We start from the raw sequence: 26,286 nt of genomic DNA, 5'->3' as shown, positions 1-26,286 counted from the left end.
AGATTAGAAAATTATTATGAAGGCTCTCCATTTGGGAATAATAAAGTTACAATAATTGGCTGAAAAAATGTTATTCTTGTTGACAGGAAGGCCTTTTTCAGTTTAATTTACATTCAGTCTGAATCACCTTAAAGCCAAAAATATTTCAAAATTCTCTTCATATCAGAAATGCAAAGAAAGTTTAATTTTGGAAGGATCAGCATCACAATTCAACATGACCTAGAACTGGGGCCTGAGCTTCCAAGGTCAGAGTGACTAGATGAACAAGCAATCTTAGAATATGTGTAGGGGCTATCTTGAATCCAGAAATGATTTCATTCTCTCTGAAAAATTCTGTTCTGTGCCTACAAACCCACCCAGGGAACCTCTTTTTCTAACAGCTGAAAATTGGGAAGATCATAATGAGAGGGGTTTTTCTTTTTTTTTTTTTTTTTTAAAGAGTTCATCCCTTTGAGCATTACCCAGCACCTCCTCAAACTCTGGAAGGGTCCTCCTGATTTATGTTTAGGTTGTTTGAATTACAAAATTGGGTAGTCTTTGAATTTTGCTCCACGGCACAGTAAATATTGATTTACAATAAATAGAAATTATTCCTTTTGCATTGTTTTAAGATGTATAATTCTGTCTCTTGCAATACTTCTTTCACTCTCTGGGGTCTACAATATAATAATACATCTCAAAATCCAACAATAAAGTGAAAGATAAAAGAGAAATTTAGTTATTTCAAGAGATTCCTTGACTTTCTACAAGTTGATCCATTCAGCTCTATCAGGTAAGTAGCCTGATGACAGGATGATCGTTTGAGATGGATTTCCTGCATAGAACCTATTGCTATTAAAGACGGGATGAAAATGAAATGTAGAATTGTTTTTCAAATTTATTTTGAAGTGCAAATTTGGATATGCTTGTTGCCTATGGGTTTTTTCCCTTTGAAATAAATAAGAGCAGCAAGTCACTAATGAAGCATTCTGAATCAAGCATCTGTGATCACTTTGCTTCCATTTTTCTAATAAATCAATGGTAATTAATGCATCCACGACTACATAGTGCCAAAAAAAAATGTTGTGCATTTACTCAAGTGACAAACAAGTGTGATGTCCTTAGGCATTTGGAAAATTTTACAAGATGAGGGGCTAGCAAAGCATACTGGGATTTCATCCTGATGCTCTTCTATTGTATCTAATCTTCTGTCTATCAAAACATTGGAAAGCACTATCTGCAGAGAAAACTTGAAAGATTCTTTTCAGATGTGGTGAGAAACTTTCAGACCAAAGCCATGAAAGCAGTAAATTATTCAGCTGCCCAGTCATACAGTGAATGCTGTAAGTCTTTATGCTATTCGTGCTAGCTGCAGTTTAGAGAGAACCATGGCCTCCTGCCATTGCTCAATATGAAAGTCAGTAAAGGGAAAATTCTTGAATTTCTTCTGAAAGAATGAAGCAGCTCCATCAAGCAGTGGAAGAGGAAGTGAGCAAGAGTTTCCAAATAAAAAACCCTGAACAGCAGACTAGATTTCTACATAGAAAGAAGGAAATAACTTGGTAGAAACATGGAAATACTGACTACATTTAACTGAAATTTTATAAGTCCCTAGGCTGATTTTTTGCTGCTAGACATTTTTTGCAATCGTGATAAGAAAATAACATTGAAACATAACACGAGAACAGCTGTACTGGCTCATATCAAATGTATATTTAGCCCTGGGCTAAGCGTATAGGCATTTGGATCTGCTGATTTCAAGTTATTACCTCCAGTGCTAGATTGGAAGAGATAATAACTTATGGATTACCGTACATCTTCTCAACATGCTCGTGACTTTATGCAATTCCTATCATCCTTATTTTGTTTCCCTTCTTTTGTTGAGCATCACAGGCAGAGAAGTCAGTCTATTTAGTTATTCTTTGTACCAAAGCTCATCTCTCTCTCTCTTATTGCCTATGCAACCCCTTCAGGTACCTTTCCTGTTTTTTCAATATTCCTGTTAAGATAAGGAAAATCAGAAAGGCATGGTTTTCCAAGCACAGATGCAGCACAGATCTAAACAGTGGAATAACAATGATCTGTACTATTTCTTTTTCCTGTTATAATGATTCTTGGGGTGAAAGCTGCAGTCTATTTACTTTTCGACTGCTGGCAAGCAAAGAACTGCTGGTTCCATAGAACTGACTACTGTTAACAGAGAGATGGAAAGATCAACTCAGAATGCAGTTTATGAAGATTAGGATTATTCTTTCCTACATGCATCAGTTCACATTTGTCTACATAAAACTTGGATCTTGTTTAATACTTTTTGGAAATCAAACAAGATCTCCCTCATCCACTTGCTTGTTAATTCTTCAAAGAACTCCAATGTATTCATGACGCACGGCTTCCCCTTACAAAATGCAAGGTGACTCTTTACCACTATGTCATGTTTATTCACACCTCAGCCAATTCTCTTCTTTAGGTGGTATCCCATCAGTTTCTTTACAATGGTCACCAGGCTTACTGGGCAGAAGTTCCACCCACCTTTTTAAAATGCAGCACTGCGTTTCCCATTTTGCTGATACTGAGGATGCTTCAGGTGAGAAGTCATCCACCTCAGTCAGCAATTCAGCTATTTCTACCATGAGTTTCTGTACAATTATGTTTCAAACCTTTAAGTAAGCTCTGATCACCATGATATTTGAATGCAACAAATCCTTTAAAAATATACTAAAATATGACTTTCTTATTCCTGAAGAAACATCACATTTTCTTCAAAATTATAAACAGCCTATTGTCAAGCCTGACAAATTTCAGCCCTGGTCTAATGACATTTTTAAGGTCTAGTTTCTTGGGAACCCTCCAGACAGGAAACATCTGGTTTGTGCCATTAGAAATGTAAGCCTTTACTTCTAGATTTGCCTTATACAAGATACTAATTTTCAAACACAGAATAGAAAAGATTTGCATTTATCCTGGGTTTTCTTTGATTGTATCAGGTACTGTACATTAATTGCAAGCACTGTGATCATGCCATTGTATTTCCTGATTGGGCCTATTTTTCTGATCTATAATTATTGTCATTTGAGCTGTTTTAATAGCATCAGTTCTACACTGTAAAAATGTACCAGTTATATGTAACTGGCAGACTGCTGAAAGTCCGGATTTTGAAGCAAGACTCAAGTGTTTAGGTAGTGCGTTAACAGAATAAGAAAGGGTGCATTACCCCATAGAATACCCTATCTAATTACAAGGCAGAATGGGAACAGAAAGGGATAATGTGATGATATTCATCCGTACAGAAGGCAGTAGTCTACACATACTGGCAGCTTAATTGTTGTGTAAATTTTTATAGGCAAAGCAAAATTTTAAGAAGGAACTTAAAATTAATAACAAAGGGCTGCTTTACAGATATTTTCAAGGGGTCTTCCTAGTGTGAATTGTTACATAGGAAAATTAGAGGTATTTATTTGAAAATGTAACAAGTAGACTCTTACAAAATGAGAAAAGACAGGCTCAAAGATCTTCAGAGGCAAGACAAGCTCATGTTTAATATGACCCAAACAGGAGGAGTGAGCTGGGAGAAGAAAAATCAGATTTGTTCAAAAAAAGAGCAAAGTTGGAATATTATTTTTTATGGCATTTCAGACAGATATGAACAAGACAAGACTGTATTTATCTAGCCAAAAGGTAAAAAAGTTGCATAATAAAACTTGACATGACCTAGCTTTATGTACAGATGTATACAAACGACTATCTCCAAGATTCTAGACAGAAAGAATCTGTTAGAGACAGAAGCCTGAATGTGAAAAATGAAAGGGATGTGCAAACCAGAGAAGATGTCTGCCACAGAATGATCAGAGAGAGGTAGAGGCATACGCAAAATGTGGTAAAGCTCCATATTAACAATACTGAATTTGCACTGAGTCCAGAAAAAAACACAGCTTAGGGACAGACCTAGGTTTTACCATCTGTAGTTGATGACTCTGGATTATAGACAGTAGCTAAATTAATATTTGCAAATGCTGTTAACCCCATAGATCAGGTAACAGGGAAAGCATAACAGGGATTCAGGACAGAATGCTGTGGATGAAAACATTGAAAAGGAGTGTCCTGTAAAGAACATGCTGAAAGGTAAGGAGAAAAGAACAAATGAAAGAAAATTGTACTACAGCATCCATCTTTTCCGTTATTTTAGCCATTCAATCAGATGATTTCATTATTTAGATCAACAACAATAATACATCGAACAATTTTTGCACTCTTGTGGTATTTGCCCAAATACTCGATGCACTCAAAGGACTCCATTGAGTTAAACAGGCTTTGAATCAGTCTCTGTCCTTCCCTCTCAAATCTGACAAACAGTACACTTTTGCCCTATAACATTCTCAAAAGGTAACTTGCCTAAATCAAATTAGCACATCAAACTATTGTTAGCACTGATTAACTATTAAATCAACAGTTAGTTAACTAATTATCATATCAGTGCTCCCCAGTTAAGTACTTTACTATTTCAGTTTTAGCAAATATCCCTACCAAGTAGTGATGCAAGTATATGCCTTAGAAACATGTTTTTTATTATTTGAAAATGAGATGTAATAGATCTACATTTTTAGAAACAGTCTTGTTTGAAAGTCAGAAAACAAAGAGCCTGTTTTGATTATGAAGTTAATTGATTTTTGAGCCCTAAAGTAATCTGTGGTTCCAGTTGCATGCAATTGTTTTCTTTAATCCAGCAGAGCTGGTTTACACTGTGTGAATCAACTGTTCAGACTCCATTTTATTTAGAGCATGGGGATTTTTATTTGCGGTAGACCAAAGTTTCAAGTGTTTCCCTAGCTGTTTTTCTTAGCTAAGAGTAGGAAAAATGGTACTCTGGCTCTGCTCTTCAGTTTTCAATTTTTTCTCACAACCTGTATTATGGAATGTGGAACAGATGGGTTGGTCTTTGGAAGCTATATTGCAATTTATAGTAGTTTTCAATAATATGCTATACTTATTTCTTACAGTAGTAAATTTTACTTATGTGCACTAAGAAATTATTTTAAAACTGTTATGTTTTCTTGAGAAGACTATACTTACATTTAGGTAAGCAGATATTTTCTGTACACAAAATGAGAATGTGTTTTATAGGTATCTAGTTCCATAGCTCACCGATCATGTGCTTACACAAGTGGAATAGGGTTTTTCCTAAGGCAATAAATACTTCTCTATTCCTATGAAAGATTACATTTTATACTGTTAGGCGTAATCGTTTGGATTTTACTAAAATACAAAAAGTAAACCAATAGAGGGAGGGAAAAATCAAAGGATTAATACTGCACAAATGCGCGCATGAAAACTCAGTGCCCCACAGTTAATAGAGCAAGCTGCTCAAAAGACTTTTTTCTGCTAATAAGAGTTTCAATTCTTTCACCCAGCTAACAGTTGCAGTAGCTGAAGGCACTGCCCTTGACTTTTTGTTGCCATCCCTCTGCTGTGTAGCTCACTGCCCCTGTAGCTCACCAGCCCTGCAGCTACATGGTGAGATCAGAAGCGTGCCCAGCTCTTAGCTGCCCCACCACATACTCTAGCTCCTCAGCTCAGCTCTTCCTTCACCTTCAGTTGACACCAAGAAGCCAAACTCTGCACTGAAGTGACCACTGTGCACACATAAGCTTTCTCCTGCCAACTCTGCTATGTGGGCAGTGGTCTTCAACAAAAGAGGACTATGAATAGCTAGGATAACTCTTTAACCAACTGTTTCTAGATTTGCCACAGCCATTTGCCAGAACCTCTGCTCACTGGTTATTCTTTTTTAACGCTCTTTCCCAAGGCTGAAATTTTTCGTGACGGGGAAAAAAGAGAACTTGAGTTTGCATTAAGATAAATAGGATACATTTAAAAATCTGTCAGTCTTCCTGCTTTTATTTGTGAAGACTGCCAGCTAAAATCCAGGATATCATATGGCAGAGATGCATGTTTTTCTCTCTCACTTAGAAAAGCCTACAGCATATTAGAAAGACTGACTAAAAAAGGCTTAAGGCAGCAAGCAGGTGTGTGTTTTACATATTTGACTCTAGTTTTCAGGAGGAGGAAAAAAAACACTTTAATGTATTCTCTGCAAATAAGAGACTCTACCAGGATTTTCTTCCAAAATTTTGTCTGGCTGCTAGGATAAACCAATTCTAACTAAGACTAAATGGGAGTATTTTAGGTAAACAGAAATATTTATCTGAATTAAAGTCATTATGGTTCAGTATTTAATTTTAATTTAATTTAGTTTTGCAACAAACTGTACAGATTATAAGAGAAATTTTCTGCTGCCTTTGAAAGAAAGCACTTCCAGCAGCAGGTGACTTTCACATGTGTTACTTGTCTAATAAATGACCAGCATCACATTCCAGAGCATTTCTAGGTTTTTGAGAGTTCCTTTTCCAGTCCCATCTACTATAACCCTGTTTAACTTACGACGTACTGTCAAATTATATTATCAGTGAGATGACTGCAAGCTAAAAATTAATCTGATTGCAGCAGAAATACATTAACTTAAATAATTCACAGCAACATGCAGACTGACCTGTCCAGTAATAGGTTAGGTGCAAATAAAAGCTTTCCTGGGTGTTCCATGGAGCGCCAGACTAAGCCAATCATCAGTATCTCTAACCAGGCACATTCCAGTAGGTGGACCTGATCATGGAGTGTTAAGTCCACAAATCCTGAAAGAATAAATAGGAGACAGTAAAAACACTCCAGGTTTGTAAGTGGAACAACATTATTCAGAGAATCAGGTTAAAAAGTGCATTGGAGCTGGATAACCAAAAAGAAAAAGCAACAAAACAGACATTTGTCCTCTTTACATTTCAGGCTGAGTTTTGTCTAGTATTAGGTCCACCATGGCTCTACCCTACAGAACAGTCAGAACTTTCTAGCCCCTGGTTGTGTCCTGGCTGCACCCTGCCCCAAGAGCAGGGCAAGAGCCAGGCGAGCATCTCCATCCCCATGCCTGTTGCTAGTGGCCTGGGAAGCCAGGTGTACACTGCAGAAAGGGGCAGCCATCTGCTCCAGTGCCATGCTGTCTGGGTCATGATGGAGGGAAAATGGAAAAATGCGTCTTATAAAATGAAATGATAGCTCTAACCAGCTAATCCCAGACCACTTTTCCTGGTGAACTGCTGTTTTACAGACTCGTGAACAATTCACCTTACTGCAAGTGCCATACCTGTGTGGAAGAGGGCCCAACACAGCATTTCAAATAAACTAGAAAGAAAATGCTGATCACTGCACAATCAGAATTCACTGATGAACCACTTGCTTGTATTTCTATTGGACTATAGCACCTGGAGGAAAGAGGTGACCTCTCTTACTCTGTATTTAAACAATGCTAGAAACAATAAATGCAAAATTGCTTATAGCAATACTAAAATATGAATATGAAAGAATAACAATGAAGATAGACATGAAAGCATAATGGCAGTGGTCACTCCTGTGTTCATTTCATGGAACACATTATATCATTCTCTATTTGAGATTCTCACTTTTCATGAGCTTTATTTTCAATCCAAAGATGTAAGTGAAGAGGAGATTGCATAATACAAGTTATTAGATCCTAGCGTAAGTTATGCTTTGAAATTAGCATGAACTTGCTAAAATGAAATGTGTCAAAGCTCCCCTAAAACAGATCTTATTTATCTTTTACTCAGTGTTATGTGTGAAACACATTATGGAATTTTGCCATATTTTTTTTTCAATTGTAATTTATTCATATTAGTCTTCAGAATGCAAATTACAGGGTAAACTACCTTACCAGCCCAGTAAATGGCAGTGATCTTGCTTCTGTGTTGTGTCCTCACTAGAGGTATATGCTGAGTCAGGTTTGAGTAATATAGCTGACATACTCTTGAGTACTATCTTAAGGGGAAAAAAAAAGGCACACATTTTTAAAGTTAAATGTTGTGCTGTGAAATATATTTGTTAAATAACAAAGAGGAAGAGAAGGAACAAAATACAGTTCACAATAACTTAGTAAATATTATGTTCTGCAAAAGAGTTGGTGATATAATTATTTTTAATGAAAACATCTGAGAGAGCTAATTAGTCTATTCATAAAGAATCATTCAAAAAAAGGAAACAGCTTTGATATACATTTGAAATGAAACTCATCTATCAATCATTAGGAGTGAATTTAGACAGTTGCATTACCTGCTATTTTTATGAAAGAGGTTACTATTGGGCAAAAAAAAAAAGTTGTCTTTTCCTGTATTTTTCTTTTATTACTAAATGCAAAAATGACTTTCAGACTTCACAGACTGATGAATGGCATTTGCCTGAGTCACCAAACAGCCTGAAACAATAGAGCTGAAGCTTAAAAGAGTAACATTCTTAACTACAAAGCATTGATTAACAGCACTCAAGAATGAAATTGGCAGAAAGAAACTGCTGTCTGTATATGGAGAAAAAACAATAAACACCATGTTTCCTACTAAGTATTGCCTTAGTGTGACAACATATAATAATATAGTGTTTTTATCTATGCTTGAAGAGTACCACAGCAATGCAGGGACACAAGTCCCCGTGTGGTGTCTGAAGTTTGCAATCAGTGCATTACAAGTCAGTTATATTGCCATCATTTCATGTGGTTGCACACTACGCTACAGCAGATTGCTTTGATTGTTGCAGAAAAACTGAGCTTGTTACAACTGTGGCAATTCACTTTCCTGTAAAACTCTGCTCATTCTACAATATTCTGGATGCCAAAGTGCTTTGCTTTGTTTTCCACACTGTCTTGGTCTTTATTTTTACTACACCTGTTCTCAAACCCCTTTTAAGCCCTATCTTTTTATTAGCTCTATTTTTCCCCATCCTACATATGAAATTTCAGATTGCACTGAGGCTAAGTAATCTGCACAAAAACTAAAGAGAGAAAGTAAAAAAGAAAGCTAACAAATTACCTCACTAGTATTGTAGAGGAGGGATATTTTGTTAGTCTGCTCTGAGAATAGAAATATACTGCCCAACAATGCTAACATCTTTTAAAGTACCTGAACGGGAATACTTTGCATTAAAAAGTTCTAAAAGGATTGGCCAACAATATTATTGCTGTCTGGAATATTAACTCTGATTTCAGTGAAGCTAAGGAAGTTTCAAAATACTAGGATGAAAAAGAAAACTGATTGTGAGTCCATAGTTTAAAGCATCAAATGATCTGTCAGCCTGACATCTACTTCGGGTTCTATAACAAAAGAGCGAACACAAACCTTGAATAATGCAGGTTTAAAAGTCTGTAATGTAGTCATACATATCGACTGTAATTCATACAAAAACCTTATCAAATTACCTTGATGGCTTTTTAGGTGATATTATAAGTTTAGTTGATAAAAATAATAGTTTTGATGAAACAGACTTCTATGAGACATTTGAATTTGTAAAAACATGCAACAGATTAACTGAATTAAAATATATTAAATGACACATCTCAGTATGTAATGGCAAAAGGGTAATGAATTGAACTGAACTGAAGTGTTTCTAGGAATGCCATACAGTTTACTACTTTACCCTAGACAATTTTTTTAATGATGACATGGAAGAAACAGAAATCATGATTCAGATATCATGATGGCATCTGGGAAATAATGCAAAAAGCGGGTTGATAATGTAAGCAATTTAAATCACTCACTAGCTTCATCATGAAAAATATAGACATAAGTTTAAAACCAAGAACATTAAGCATATATACAAGATAGAAACAGTAACAGCTATGAAGAGGACTTGGAAATGATGGAAAAAAATCATCCCAGTTTGAGCTTCCAGTGGGAAGCTACATCTAATAAAGACGATGAACTTTATAAAAAGCCAGGGAAACTCTGAGAGAGTAAGGAAGTTCAATTACCTCTGTGTTACCTGAATCTGGTAACCATCCTTCAAGCAGGATGAGAAGTTGGACAGAATGATAGAGAAACATCAAAATGAATAAAACATTGAAAAACATGCCCTCTAGTGAGGAATAAGAGGAATTTAGTTATTCTTTGTGAAGCTGAATAGGCTAAAGAGGTTAAAGGACTGCAATGGGTAAATATCTAAAGAAAAAGAGAACGGCATTACATAAGGTAATGGCATAACATACAGAAGCTAAACCTGCTCCAAGTCAGACTACAAAGGAGTGGCCATCGTTAACAAAAAAATGTAATTATTATCTAAGCAATATACTAATTTTCCATGACTTTGCTATCATTAGAAACATTAATCAAGATTTAAGTATTATTTTTAAGACATACTCTTGTTCAAGCAAGCTAATTCAGAATAATGTTACAGAAGGTTAAATTAAATGATAAGTAAATCATTAGTCACTTCATCACTCAGAGCATGCTGCACTTTAATGTCGCTAAAATTATGTGTAGATGTGCATTGCATTCTCAAATATCAGTGTTCTTTTAATGCTGGCAAGTTTTGAAAGAAAAGGTATTTTTGAATTCTAAATTTTTGGTTATTGTGCTTTAAGGAAAAAGACCTTCACTTCACTGTTGATAAATTAAATAATTGCAGCTTATGGATATAACCTACATCTGACTCCATCCACCAGGCTGACCAACTGCATGACCTTAAGAGACATAGCAAAATCCTTGTGTGGCCAAAACCCCTGAGACCTAGACTGCCATTAAGCCATTCGTATATCATATGCTTGGCAGGAGAAAGACACAGAATAAAAGCCATGACTGGACCATCCCTTTTTCATATACAGATAAATTAACAGTATTTTTGAGCGATTGCTAAAACAGAACACAATAATTGTTCCACAAACTCTTGTATAAATATAGAGATCTGAACTTCTGAAGAGCCAGAACGGTCTTCTGAGCACTCAGCTAAGAGTAGGTGGCAAATAAATTTATGTTACGTATAGAACACAAAACAGTAATGTTCAAACTAAAATGATTACCCTTTCTAATATAAAGCAGCAGTGCCACATCAGTGTGGCGCAGATGTGCCACATCAGTGACAATATGATACAAATCTCTCTCTTCCAGACAATAAGACACATGGAAGCAGAAGTGGGTCCAAGGAGGAAAAGCTGTAAAAAGCCCTATTTTGGCAAGCATGACTCTCTAGAGGCGACATTAGACTTGGAAATCCAAAATTGTATGACCCTACCATCCTAAAAAAGGAAGGCAGCAACCATCTACAACAGGTATGAGCAAATCTCTTTGTAAACTGTGAGTTTGGGCAGTTGCCCAAAGGGAAGGTTGCCATGAAAGAACACAAGGACTGCTGGAAGTAGTATTAGGTAAAACATATACCTCTGACAACAACAGAGAAGTGGTTTATGCACAAGATTACTTTGTTGCAGTAAGGAACAACATAAAGCTCAGATGGTTTTCATTTATTGCTACTCTAACATACATTGTGAACCCTGCAGTCCTCTGATATAATCAACAACAAGATATATATATATGTCAAATTTTAACAATCAAATGTTTTGAAACTAATAAATTCATCATTTGCCTTAGTGACTTTTGACCTAATAAGTAGCTTTCTATTTTATCAGAAACAATTTCTCTAGCAATTAACATTCTCTGAGATCCAATATCCAGTGTCATTGCAGATTTAATCCTACAACAGTAAGTTCTCCAGTAGGTGCTTACTATCATTTGGGGATCATTTAATTATCATCATTTTGCAGCTTCTACTAATATTTTTAAGGCACAACTACAAGGTGTCCGGACTATTCCTCTTCCTACAACAAATGATAAAGCAATTTTCTTTTTTCATCTGATCCAACTGTAATCTTATCTGTATGTTTATACCATATGTCTTAATTACCATGATGGGTACCTGAAATATAAATCTCAGCCACTTTTTGCAAGACAATAAACAACATTGTGCCATAAAGAATGACACTGTCTCCAAGTGCTTTGAAGGAAAGTAAAACAAACGCAGTTAAAAGATTTAAAAGCAATAGCAAAGGTCCGTCTAGCAAAGTATCCCATTTACAACAGCAATTGATACCAGATGCTTATGGCAAAACATACAGCAGGACAAACATATGCTTCTACAGAAAGCTTTCTCAGGCGCCAGTGGTATGCGGCTCAGGGACTTCCAGAACCAAAGATGGTCTTTTTGTGCTTAATGTCCCTTAACATTTTTTCCTCCAAGTTTGTCCAGATGCTTTTTGAACCCACTTAGGCATTTAATCCACTTCAGATTTTTTATATACTCTGTAAATAGTACTCTCCAGTAAGAAGTTTCACACTCCAGGAAAATAATAATCTCCTGTTGTTCCGAAAAAAACCCTCTTACTTTCATTTGATGCATCTAATTATTTTATTGGAAGATACCATCATTCCCTAGGTCATCATCTCACTGCTAATCTTCTCTTTTCCAAACTTTTTTAGTATATTCAGTCATTCCTCAAATGAAAGATATCCTGTTCACCTTTGAACTAATCTTGACCTCCTTGGAGCATTTTCTGGTTCAACTATATTCTTTCAGACTGTGAGACTAGGACTGCATAGTTTTTCAGTCTGCCTTTGTCTTCGTCACCTTAGTCAACTTAATATCATCCATAATTTTTATCGCTGTTATTCAAGCCTTTTTTTCCAGCTAACTTATGAATATGCTGAACAACATAGGCCTAACTATTGAACTCCAAAGGTTATCTCTTTCCTAAATGTCCTGCCTGCTTGTCTGGAAAGTCTTTAACTTGATAGCAACAGGAATTTTTATAATATCTCCTATAGCAAAAAATACAGGATGTTATACTATACAAAAATGTTGCAGGAAATCAGAACATTCCTACATCGTGTGTCTTAAATTTGCACAGATGAACCACTATTTTTTTCTATCTTAATGCAGTGTTTTGAAAAGTGGCAACAACCACAGAAAAAGGCTGTTATTTACAACCCAATACAGTATCTCAGCTATGCAACGGTCATGTAATAGGCCACATTTGGAACAAAACACTAATTAGGTTGGCAAAGACAGCAGGAAAGTAGTGGTGAGTGCTGCAACCTAATAGCTAGCAACCATTCAATAAAGCAACCAAATTAAGAGAGGTTTATATAGACAAAAATATCTAAGTAGATGAAACAGACAAACAGAAAAATAATTCCTACGGCAAGTTCTGTTATCCAGAAACAGTCACCACTGTTTGATCAAGACACGAAACCTGTGCTTGCTGTAGTGCCATGAGCTCAGTGCCCAACCTCTCCTCTTCAAGCAGAGAGTTGAGACCACATCTACACATTTATCTAGCACATACGATGATATTTTGGTCTGAACTTGTATGAATCACTCAGCCTCTTCAGCCCTTATGGCTGAGCCCTGAAACCTCTTAGTTAAGAGGTGGCTAAAAGCTAAGAAGTGGCTAAAACTTACACCTCGACTATAGCCTTGTCTGTACACAACAGCAGGGCAAAACAGAGTCCAAGGACAAGTGAATCAGAGAATCACAAACACTGTTTTCCATGAGTCTCAGTATTCGCACAGCTATTTCTATAATGCTACTTATTCCTACTTCTTTCCACAGATCTTCAGACCAAAACTGTAAGAAATTTTTATGAAGTTCTCCCTCCTGAGGGCACTTAAAGTATGACATGGACATACTGGCTTAATTGTTCACACAACTCCAGTGTTTTAAATGAAGACCTATTTTGAAGACTGAAGATCACAAATCTCTAAAATCCAACATTTTCAATCAAAAAATTTTGCTAAAAAAAGTAGTCTCTTTATCTCAATTTTTTTAAAGGGACATTCCTTTTGTTGGGTCAGAAAAAAAAATTAACTACAATTTGCTGACTTCCAGGGAGTAAAGTCTGAAAGGCAAACACAGAGCAAGTGGCACAATTGTAAGAGCCTCTGAATACTTCGTCTACTCTTTCAGAATTCTCTATTTTTGCTGCCTGTATAATTATAATATAGCAGAACACTAATCCAAACTTATACACTGCCTCTTCTAAGCCTAAACAGTCTGTCAGAAATGAAATGAGATGCGATCAGAGAGAACAGCATCTGCTTTTAATTACTGTTAATTCCGTTTAAAAATTTTACTTCACATTTGCCATTTTTAGCTCTAATGGTTCTAAACCTCCTTCTGAAAAATAACAATTACAATTTAAGGCATAAACATAATATGAGTTAGGGATGTTTGTATTTTTGGACAAAACCCAAAAAGTCAGAAGGATCATGAGGCCCTGCTTTCACGGTCTGTATTCGTACTGAAAGTCAAGATCAAGTAAGCTTTTGCCCTTCTCCTTTGCAGGAGGTTTCTGTCCTCCCTGAGCTCGCCTTAGGAGACCTGCCTTATGGTTTGACAGGTGTACTGCCCCAGCCACACTCCCCACCTGACGCTGTACCCGGAGAAGGATGCTGCAGGGATGTCACATTTGTTGCTTTTATTTCAGATCCCATTTCTAGGAGCTGGTCTGTTCTGCTTCCACCTAAAAGCTGCACCGTGACAATTCCAAAATGTGTTTCTCAGGTAAATGAGAACCGTTTCAACTGTTTTCCAGGAATGTGTAAAGTTATCACGACTTCACTCAATGCTTTCTGCTTGCACAAAAAGTGCATACTTTTTCAGGCCTGTCCAGTCCATATCTTTTTGGATGAGGAGACTAAAAAGTTCCTGAGGCCATTCCTGGTCCAAATAGCCAATGCCTCACTCGGGACAGGAATCTCTCCTTCCCTCTTCAGGTACACACCAGTCTAAACTATGACCAAATGTACCCTGCATACCTCAGATCTAATAAATACTGTCCTATTTCAAATTTCCTATGCCAAAGCAAGCTTGTAAAGAAGTTAGCCAAGTGGAAGTTGATGTTCTCAAAGTCAATACTTTGCACGAAGCACAATCTGGATTTAGGGACATGGAAACCCTTCAGGGGTAGTGACAGATAATTGCCACTGGTCAGACATGCATTCCCTTCTCCTGACAAACTCTTGCCACATTTTTATGAAATACTGTTGTCTTGCCCGAGAGAAACATCAGAAGTCCACAGCATAGCACCAGCTTGGCTAGCACTGCTCCTGGGGAGATGGACCATGTGCTGGCCCAGCGGGGCTGTGGGAACACCCAGCCTGGGAGTCAGCCCCCAGCTTTGGAGTGCTCCTGTGAGTTTTGGGGACAGTAACAGCAGCCCCAGCAAATTATTCTGCAGGATTTGATTGCCTGGGAAAATCTGTCCTATGCTGGTGGATGGTCAGGCCGTGTGTCCAAAGCTGGAGGTTTCTTCCTCACTGTGCTCTCCCTGGCACGGATGCAGCTTGGAGAGGAGGCAAGCTGGGTTGCGTTGTAGCTCAAACCCACGACTGACACACAGCACAGACATACCCAGTGAAGCTAAGTGCTTTCATGTCCTGACTTTCCTTGCATGTGTCACTGTGTTTGCCTTGACTAAAACACGGTTTTTATTTTGCAACTGTTTCACTTCTTTGTTAACCAAAGATTATTCCAGAAAGTGCATTAGCAGTACCAGTTAACACAAATACATTGAGGCCTTCCATCAGGGAACATCATAATAAAAGTAATCGGCACTCACATAGCACTTCACATTTTCAAAGGGCAGTAAAGCCATTAGGTATTATTAAACGTATTTTATAGATAGAACACAGAGGTTAAGTGCCTCATCCAGGAGGAGGCAGGATTAGGACGGAGGTGTGGCAGGCTCTCAGCACACTCTCCAGTCCTTTCAGCCACAAAAATCTTTGGGGTGGAGAAGCCTCCTTGAACTCAAGTGCAAGCTCTGTTTCTTGCAAATTAGTAAAAAGGTAAAAAAAAAACAGAAGCAACTGAACTTTTCTCAAAGAGAAAAAGGAAAGAAAGCCTTACCAAGTTAGAGTTGTCAGGGAAATTGTTTAGAGTGTGAGCAGAAAACCTGGATGCAGGGAACTAAACAAGCATTAATTCTTAATTGGTTTTAAAACACTCACCAAACTAGGCAAGGTGACTGCCTATATAAAAAAATCCCAGGTCTAAGCTTTCTTCCCCCTCTAAACAAGCAGTTTTGAAAGTTATTAAAATAACAACAAATCTTACTAATAATAATAATTATAACAACAACAACTACTGTATAAGATTATTGCTAGTGAAGGCTGCCTGCCAGTTTACTGGTGAAAATCTATCATACTGTTTTTATAAAGCAAGAACGGAGACATATATATATTTTCTGTACAAAAACCAAGCACTTCAAATGATCATTATTACATGACAAAGTCCTGCAGCACTACATAGCAGTTATTTAAAGCATGTTAATTATCATTCATCCATGGACTGTAATCCAGATGTCCGAGATTCAGGCTATGCTTTGACAACAGTAAGATGCTACTTTATGGTTCTTTTACCACTGAGAGCTGTGCTATTTCTCAGGGAGTTCAGGTTTGCAAAGAAAATGCACAGGACATTGTCTGCATACTGAGAACGGGACAAAGGCAGCCGTTCCCAGCGATTTTAAGTGTAGGAACAGACCATCAGCTGCATGTGAAGGCTTTTCTTTCAAAGGGTGTCCTCGGATTCTTCCCCTGCACAGGTGAGGAAGGATACTATACAACATTTATTAGCTGCTAAAATACACAGTATGAAGTAATACATCTTTTCTTCATTGTCTCTGCAACAGTTAATTATATCACACTGAATTTATACTAGTACTCAGGCCAGTTGCAAGTAGGCTTGAGGGGTTTTTTTTAATTTGTCATTTTTGTAAGAGGTCACTGCTATGTAAAATGTTTTCCATCAAAAGCAGATCCAGCTAAAATCATTCATGGGGCTGGTTATGCATTCTTGCCTGACTTTTACGAACTCAGAAGACACACTCATAAATACAAGCTGTCCTCTCTACCTCATTCTTCCCCTTCCTCCCCCTCCCTGCCCCACCAGGGCTGCTGCTCTCCTGGTCTGTTCTGCTGGTTTAAGTGTTCAGCCAACTGATGAAATAACCCAGCAAGAAGGAGGAGCGTGAAAGGTGAGTGACAGGCAGCTAGGGAGCACCAGCCACCTCAGATGGTTTACACTTTGTGTAAACCTGGCCTGAGACTTGAGGTCATGTCCAGCATGACTTGGATTTTTTGTATGTGCAGCTGCATCCAAGAGAGCATGAGGTTTTCAGCATTTGTTTGACCTCCTTGCTAAAGTACCAGGCTGTGCTCCAGTCACAACCTAAATCAAATGTAACTAAGTGATGGGTTTGTGGCTGTTGAGAAAAATCATTTGAGGCAAAAGGTCTCTTTAAGCAATCATTCCTTAAGCAATCTCTTTAAACAATCACAGTTTTTAAGCAAACATATAGTCTACTGGAGGGGGAAAAAGGAAGCAGACTGAAGTAGCCTCTGTCACGGCTTTTTAAATGACCCCAGCATCCCCGTGAGGTTTCAAATGGTCGCTTCAACACACAATTATCAGGGGAGAATTTTAAAACCAAAGATCAACCTGTGAGACTTCCCAGTTGTTTTCCTCTTTTACAGAGTGCACCTACATGCTTTCACTACGTCCTTTTGCTAATTTCATAAACACTTGAGTTGGGAAAGGCACTTTGGATTGGGCAGTGCTTTAAGAGTATCAGCGAGAGCAGCAAGGCGGGTGGTGTTTCGCGTGGGGCTCTGCAGGCCCGCTCAGAGCCGGCTTGGGCAGCATCGCACGCCTGGCGTTTGCTGCGGCCGCAGGAGACAGACCTTGCTAGAGGAAGAGGACTCTGAAAAACCTCAGGGTGGACAAAGGCAATGCAGATATGTCACACGGTCTAATGGCCGTATGGGTGGCAGGATAGGGGTGGCAAGTGAACAAAACGCAGTTGGAGTGAGCCTGGACACCTACTCTACCACAGGGAGCTCACTTGTACTTCTCTGCACCTCATTTTTTCCACAAATGTTAGGGTATAAAAATATCTCCGTTGTTCCATTTTTTATTCTTTTTGTTCCATTAATTATAAGAGCTATATGAAAGACCTGAAGGTCGTCATAACACAATCAAGAACATTTTGGAAAAGAGATAGAATTACCTTTGCAAGGTAACACAAACAATGATCAGCTTCTGCCACTCTTCTAAACTAACGTTATTTATTTATTGAAGGAATTAGAAGCTGAAATTAATGATTATTAACCTTCTTCTTTCTGAATGTTCCTAAAATCCTGGGTTTATACTTTTGATTATTTCCAATAGTTTTGTTTAAGTCTTTAAGAATTAAAGTTTCACCATTTCATTTTATATTTCCACCTATGGGTGGAAGCTTGAGAAATGTCACTTTTTGAATTTAACATCTTTTTTGACTACAAAAACTTTCATGTGATGAAATTGGGAGGGCTACCCTCTCCCCTTCTTCGTTCATAAAATCCAGTGAACAAAACACTAAGCTTTCTATTCCACAGTCTATTCCATCCCAGGATCTACTGTACTCACCACTGAACCAATTAACAGTCATTGCAGCAGCATCTGGAACTAGCAGAAAAGAGGATTATTTTGCAACCCAAGGAAAAGAGGGAAAAACTGTCAAGTCTGTAGTGAACTTGAAGATTAAAACTGCTTCAAGACTACAAATAGAAATTGTTCAGAACATAATGTGCTGTACCCGAGAAATGAAGCATAACCTCAGAGTTCATGGTCTGGTCATTCTTTATAGTCATTAGGAAATAAAACTAGCTTGACTAAGGCACCTGCATCCATTTTATTTCTTCAGGTTGTTCACTTTTGGAGAAGTCTTATTTTTGTCTATTGCACTTGTGTGTGAGTAACAGAAACTATGTATGTATATGTATTGTTCCATGTTCATTACGTTGGCTGGTACCTACACCAAAACAGAAACACAAGCATATATAAATAAGGCTCATATGTTTATTTTCCCTCCTATTCTTTTCACCCCTACATGACTGGTTTTGAACAGAACCCAATCTCTGAAAAATTATCCAAGAAATTGTAATGACACATCAAAGAGAAGAAAGACAGCAAAATTAATTGCAGCAATTTCCTTTAACCACTACAACAACAAGAGCATTTTAGCAGCTGTGTGGGAGTGTCATCATATGACAGAGCAAAGGAATACATTACAGGGCAAGCAAGACACTGGAATGCAGCTGGCCATTTATATTCATTTTCTTGTCCAGGGAAACCCAGTAACTTAGCAAGCAGCATGTTTCCAGAAAACACATTGTTCACTTAAGCCCCTTTTCTTGCACACGCTCCTTCAATGGATAATAAATCCAAGGCACATTTCAGCATCTGCAAAGCCTCAGGCAACCTCAGGAAACTGTTGCATGTTGCATGGACCAGGCTCAGGTGTGCATACAAAACATGGGTCTTGAACTTGGAGAACCACCACCTTGCACTCAAGCTCCTATACTGCTTGCTGAGACATATGCTGAAGCTAGAGCAGGTTGGAAGCAGTCTGACAGAGCATTTTACATTGGAAAGTGACAGGCTGATGAGTTTAAAACACTCTGGAGAACATGTCAGGTTTCACAAAATAAAAATAAACAAATAAAACCAGGCTGGTTTCTATCAGGGAACACAGAGTGTCCCTCTCAGGTACCTCATCTTAGTTTTCTGCACTCCACCAGGCACCTAGTCCTACTCAGCATTGTGAAAGGTATCTAAACTTCCAGGAACTCTAGGACCCTTTTTTCCAAAATTGTCTTCTTTTCACTTTAAACAGGTGACTAAAATATTTGAAATCTTGATGAAGTCTATTCTTTCATATTGAATAAAATGTTTCATTTCACCCGAAAAAGTTGTTATCTAGAAAAATGGTTCAAAAATGTCATTTTGTATTAAGTGAAAATGATTCTTTTTTATTGTTTGGATCTGCCATGAAACAAAGAAATTAATTATTCACACAACCCTGATGGAGACATCTGGAAAAGTTTTGGAACAGTGTACAAGCTCATCCAAAGTAACTGGACCTATAAACCCTATTTGTCATCCTTTGTCAGGACTGGAAAGTTGCATGGAATTCAGTTACATTAAAAAAATCACGGTAATATCTTCTAATAAGTACAATAGCAGAAATTAAAGATTAGAAGAAAAACGTGTAACTTAAAATTCAGCAAGTTTCCCCTGGAATTATAATTTGATATTTTTTTCAAACTGGTAAAAAAGTGGTAGTTTTCATCTTTCTCATTTACAGAGAAAATTTGATTTATCTTCTTTTTTCTTTCACGTGCATATGGAATGTGAGTTTGACAGACTCCTCATGGATGCGAATAAAACCTTTAGCTTGGATCAGGAAATAGAGTCACTTCACACAGTTCAGACATAGACTAGGAGACCATTTTATGAATAGCATCACTATACTGACCCTCAAGGCACAATTTGGTTCATATAAAGAAGACTTTTTCAGGCTGAAGGCTCCTATCCTCAGAGGCAGAAGATCTGTGTTTGGTGTAGGAGCCCTGAGGCAGCGAATATGATCTGATTGCTACCCAAATGATATTGCCCACATTTGATCATATTCAGAAGGTTCTTGGGTTCTTGTTATATAGTTCTACAGCTCATGTCTGTTTATAAGCATCTACAAACACACTTAAATATAGTCCTACCCCTATAAACATCAGATATTGTGAATCTGCTCAGAGACTCGGAAGCCAAGAGACACAGTGTCAGGCTGGCAGCTTGTTAAGAAGAAGGGGGAAACCAGCTCATCAGCGTTATACTGAACTACTTCCGACATCCCATTACAGAATTGTTTCAGAGCAGTTTCTGACAAGCTGATACCTCTGTCTCCCACCTACTTGAAAACAGCACTTAAAAGTTACTCCACAACATTACTTGTAAATAAAATATCTCCCAGGAAAGCTGGTAACAATTATTCACTGTCAGCTGAAGAAGAGCAGATCTGAATTCATCAGACTGCAGTGATGGAGTTTGAACAAAATCTCTCAGAATCCCTACTACTGATAAAGAAGATACAAAAAGCCTCATCTGGAGTTTAAAGAAAAGAGCACTCTGACTGAACTGCCTGCTGAAATAAAATAGTAAGGGAAATGTATTTATGTTGCCTGGCTGTGTCTCATTTGTATGTCAGGATCTTTCCTGAACACTTCATTAGAAGTGGCCCCTTCAAAAAAAAAAAAAAAAAAAAAAAAAAGCATAGAGTGGAACAAAGGTACAAAAATAAAGAAGAAAGAGAGCTGAGAAACATGATTGATTTCAAATAAATTACGTATTTTAATATACTACATTATTTCAGACTTAGTTATAATTAATTTTTCCTTAGACATACTTAGTGGAATACTTCTCAGGATAGCTTTGCTTAACACCTCGATAAAGTAGCATGTAAAATTTCCGCAAGATATAAGCCATATTTTTGGGAAGACAGGCATACTGGTGAGGCATAAAATAGGAGCATAGTGAGCATTACAAAAAAATAGCAGATTTAATTCATATTTATACCTGTAGGCTAAGAATCTTCAAATTAGGGGTTTTTTTGTTTCACAACAGGGATACTTAGCGTGCATCACAGCTTTCCCACGCAGCAGATGAAGTCCTGAGATAGCAATTTAGGGATGGATACACTGTGGCACATTATAAGAGAGTTATACAAAACTAACACGGGGAGGCATTGGCACAGCCAGGAGCAAAATTAGTGTTTCCCAGGGGTAAGGTAACATTCTTCCCAAAAGGCCCAGTGTAAAAGAACATAACCCTACATGTATACTTGGTGGAAAAAAGTGCATTTGGTATTCATATCAGAGTCAATGATTCTCCGTAGCTGTGTTTATATGAATACCAAGTGGGGAAAAAAATGAAGTCACAAGTAGCATTGATAAATATGCTAGATTTTCATGGGTAGCTCTTCTCTGTCAGCTGAGAACGTGCCTATGTATACTGCTTTTAAAATGTGAGACATTAACCAATTAATACCAGTGGTTAATTCCACCATCACTGAATAAAATATACTAGAGCTGTCCTTATCTACAGACCTTGCAAAATCCCACCCTGCAGAAGAAGAATAAAAATCAACTGCTGATTCCAAAAATTCTGCCACATGCTTCTGTTGCTACAGGTCACTATTTACTACCTGTACAGTGCAAACTTGGCCCAAAGAACTTCCAGAAGAATTTGCTGCCTTCCTGGAAGACAAAGACGGAAGAACAACTTCCAAAAAATATGCACTAGAATAGGCAACCGACCACAAGGTAACTCAGCAAAAAGAAAGCCCCAGGGTTCCTCTATCTTCCTAATAGCACAGGTAAATGAACAGTGAGTCTTTGCCTCCTGGGAAGTAAAGTCTCTTGTTCCCCAGGGATGGAAGCAAACTAAAGACCCTCTGTGAACTAAGATGCATCTTATGTGAGGGGGAAATTACCGTTCTTCCTCTTCCCTTTGACTTTTCAACCCCTCACAGCTCTGGCATAGCATTACAGAACATATTACAGATCAAGCAGAAATACGCAAAATAGAAGCTATACAACATCTACTTCAGCAAACAGGATAAAGGCTGTAAATGGCGTCAGTAACTAGAAGATTCTTGCCTTTTGCACAGGAGAGATTGGAAAAGACCTCTCTGTTGAAGCAGAAATAAAGAGAAATTAAATTAGAAAAAGGCTTGAGTTAGAGCTGTGTGTTACTATTGACAGCACAGATACATGAACATTTCTTTCTAGCACCCTCATATTAATACTTGCCTGTTCATTCCCGCCATACTGTCAACTTCACATTTCAACTGGCTCAACTATTTTGTGGTGAACTGAACTGGGGAACTCACACAAGTTATAGGCAATCCAAAACACACAGGAAAAAAAAGGTTCATTTTTAACCCAGATCAGTCCCGCTACTTGCACAGCTGCCCCAACCCAGGGGGAAGCAGAAAGGCAGGAACCGCTCTAGCCAGCATTGCAGCTGGAAGAAATACTTGTGAAACTACAGTCCCACAAAGTACATCCTACAAATGTGTGTGAAACTCATAAGAAATACTACCTTTGTAGCAATCAAAGGAGATTTCTGAAATAGGTCAGACATGCAATACTACTATATTCATTTATATTAGCATGGCAATATTATGATTTTAGCTTTATTCTGGTCAGTTGTTTCTAATACAAAGAACATACTCAGTTAGAGACTGTTCAATGTTTTAGTAAACACTTGGCTCACTTGCCAGCAGCCTGTATAGCCACTTCTTTATTTGCAGCCATGTTTTCTGAGGGGCATCAGCTGTTGCAGAAGATGCTTCATTATTAGGCTATTGATAAGATTTAACATTCTCTGGGAAATTTCTAATTAACCTAGTACGCCACATTCCCTATCTTTGTAAATCAAGTAAAATGAGATTTCTAGAATTTTAATTTTCTAAATCATCTCAAACACTCCAGAATGTAATTTAACGGGGAACACAACACATTTTGTCTAGAGTCTAAGTGAGATTTTGAATGGTACTTTTCCCCTTGTCTATATATTAACCTTGATTCAGGGTCTCATGACTGCCTACTGGATTAACTGAAAAAACTCCAAACCAAAAATCTCAAGCTGCAGAGACAAAAATCATTGAAATTTCTGCCAACATGCATTTGCTTTTTCTGAGGTCAGCCTGCTCACAAGGAATATCAGATACCCAGGAGAATCTCTGGGTACCCCCTCATATCCTGAGCAGTGCCCCTCTCAGATGGGGAAAGGGAGCAGGACACTGAGTCAAAGTCAAGATCTTGATTCCTCCCTCCTGTTTCTAGGACTCCTCTTTTCAAGAGGCTTAAGAAGCTTTAGGTCTAGACCCAGAGTTTAACTGCAGTGATAAGTAATTCATCTCTATCTCCCTGCTGAGGACCATGGTGGACAGCTACGGTTCTTAGAAGGAACAGAACTTTCCATAAGGAAGAGGGAAGGCAATATTTTCTTATGGTCACTCTTAGCTGAGAACAAACTCCTGGAGGAACAAGGCAATCGCAGATTTCTCATTCCCCATTCCACTGTGGGATATGCTTTAACTTGCTTTCACTAGCTTAAATTCACAGCAGTCCATAACTAACACACAGACAAAACAACATACTCATTACACACATAGTTCATTTCCTGGAGAGATAATCGAAGAAAATAAATGAGCCGCGTAACAGATGTGTCATATAATGCACCATTGCAGCAATACAGACAGGGTAAGAGCATATCCAGAAGAAGTCTGCAATAAATCTTTCCTAATTATTTCTATGTATCTTAAAAACTCCTATATACCTAATGTGAGATTTCAGTGAATGACTCAGTTGAACAGAAAACTAATACAGATGATATTAAAATGACTTCTAAACTGGAATTACAGCTGATTGTGCTGAGCTGTAGTGCTGGAGAGAAACTAGAAGAATTAGGCTGAAGTTATTAAACATCAAGTAAAAAGGGCCAATTTTGTGAATTATGTGAACAGGGAACAATAGATATGTGCACATGCACATACATATCGCATCAATGCTTTCCAACAATCGCATATTCTTTTTGTAAATTATTTTAAGAAATAAATAAATCAGGAGGGATCATTGCTTACTGTTTACTTAGAGTGGAAATTAACGAGCGTTTCTTGGAAAGCTCCAGGGTTCAGCACAGCTGAAGACTCTAAGACAGATATGTTCATCCAAGAGTGTAAATTACTTATCAGCTAAAGAAAAATAGCAGGAAATGTTTTTATAAAAGGATTGTTTCTTTTAGAAATAAAATATTACAGTATAAGTATTTAATTTTCTTAAGTTTTGGCTAAAAATATAAAAATTATTACTGTGGATGCTCATTTTTGCCTCTTTGTTTGCCAAGACCAATAGAAGTTCATCTTCAAACATTCATTATCAAATGAACTTGTATGTTATTGAGTGCCCAATGAACTCCAGTATGTAAGTAGTTCTTGTTAAAAGAATGTTAGCTCCTTCTTACCTGTTGGGTGTTATTTTTCATCTGCCACTTTATGACAAACAGGTAACCAAGATTACTTACAGTAAGACAACTTTGGTTACTGAAGATATTGTTTGAGACAGCTTGTTGGGAAGCCCCAAAATTCAAAACTTTGGAATTCACATATTTCTTACTCTGGAAAGTTCTGAACAGAGTTGGCCTTGTAATAGCACTTTGGGTCTTGATTTTAAAACCATTGTGTACATAAGGAACTTTACATATGCGGAGTAGTTCCATAATCTTAATAAATGTATTTGGATATATGCATACTTGTAGAAACAGAGATTTACAGGTTAAGTTTGTCTTCAGATTTAAATTTAAATTTCAGCACATACTCGTTCAGGGATATTTAGATAGAGAGATGTCTTTGAGGTTCACCACTCTAAAGAAGGCTGTTTTTTTAAAAAAATCACCTACAGTAGAATATCATTATTGTGCTGAGCTAATAAATGGATGGCTTTGGATGCCTATATTAATTGTTTTTCAAACTATTCACTTCCACAAAGAAGGGAACTAAGACATCTCTGGGAGAACAAATATTATAGCATTTAAAAAGAAATACTGGGGTTCCAACTGTTATTGATTTATCGGATAAATGTTGTGAAGAATGTTGTTAGCTATATTTCCTTTTTTCTAAATATGCAAAACACACTTTATCTGAAAAAAAAAAAAAGTGAATTTTCACAGCATGTTACACACATTCACCTCCATCTTAACAGAAACTCATTTACTTAAAAGAAAGGCCACAGCCATTTTTTGGTCCTGTGCACAGAGAACAACTACAGTTATGCAACATAAGTAAAAGACAGTCACCTTCAGTCTATATTTGTTTATGAACTTGTATCTTATTACAGCTTTCCTAAATTCAAGGAGGCTAGAAGGTTGGATAACAAGCTTGATTCAATAGCTTGGCAGTCACTGCTCTACGCAAAGTGTGAATGAGAGGACAACATAGCACTCTCTATCAATTACTCTAACATTGGATTTTCGTAATATTAGAAAGAATTACTGACATTTATCATGCTTTTGAACGAAATATCACCTCACATATGAAGTAGAGCTTTTAATTGTGGCCACAGAATGTTGCTAAAAGGGATACAAGCAGATGCACTTTCGTAATGACACCAACACCTGACTTACTTATTCTTCAGAATCTCTTTCTTCTTCTGGACAAAAAAAATAAAATCTGGAAAGCTACAGAATTAGCTTTAGGAGTTTGTAAAAAACTGTAGTAAAAATAAACAAAAAAAAATGATGAAATGTTGCAAGATATGTATTAGAAAACCCTCAAGGATATACTTCTGAGCTCATTGAAAGGTTCTCTAAAGAAAGATTCCAAGTGGTTCTCTAACTACTTTTCCTTTCCTAACTCTGTTTCCCTTGATTGAAAATTATTCAAATGAAGTGACCCAGTTTGAATATATTCTTGTAATCCCCACTGCCAGGAAACTCCTGGGGAAAGAGTGGAGTGTGAAGCTCAGAGAAGCTTGGAAGAGGAAATGGGACAGGGA

General features: G+C 37.4%; 1 protein-coding gene across 1 annotated transcript in view; it reads right to left on the bottom strand.

The window, feature by feature from the left end:
• The window catches only part of ESR1 (estrogen receptor 1), a 112,962-nt gene that overhangs the window by 18,330 nt on the left and 68,346 nt on the right, over positions 1-26,286 (bottom strand). Inside the window, 1 exon segment of the mRNA XM_050893423.1 lies at positions 6,524-6,662. Within this exon segment, the coding sequence (XP_050749380.1) occupies positions 6,524-6,662 (139 nt within the window).

Source organism: Gymnogyps californianus, chromosome 3, assembly GCF_018139145.2.
Source record: "Gymnogyps californianus isolate 813 chromosome 3, ASM1813914v2, whole genome shotgun sequence".
Taxonomy (NCBI): Eukaryota; Metazoa; Chordata; class Aves; order Accipitriformes; family Cathartidae; genus Gymnogyps; species Gymnogyps californianus.
The sequence above is the reverse complement of the archived record's forward strand: the minus strand, read 5'-3'. Positions and strand labels throughout refer to the sequence as shown.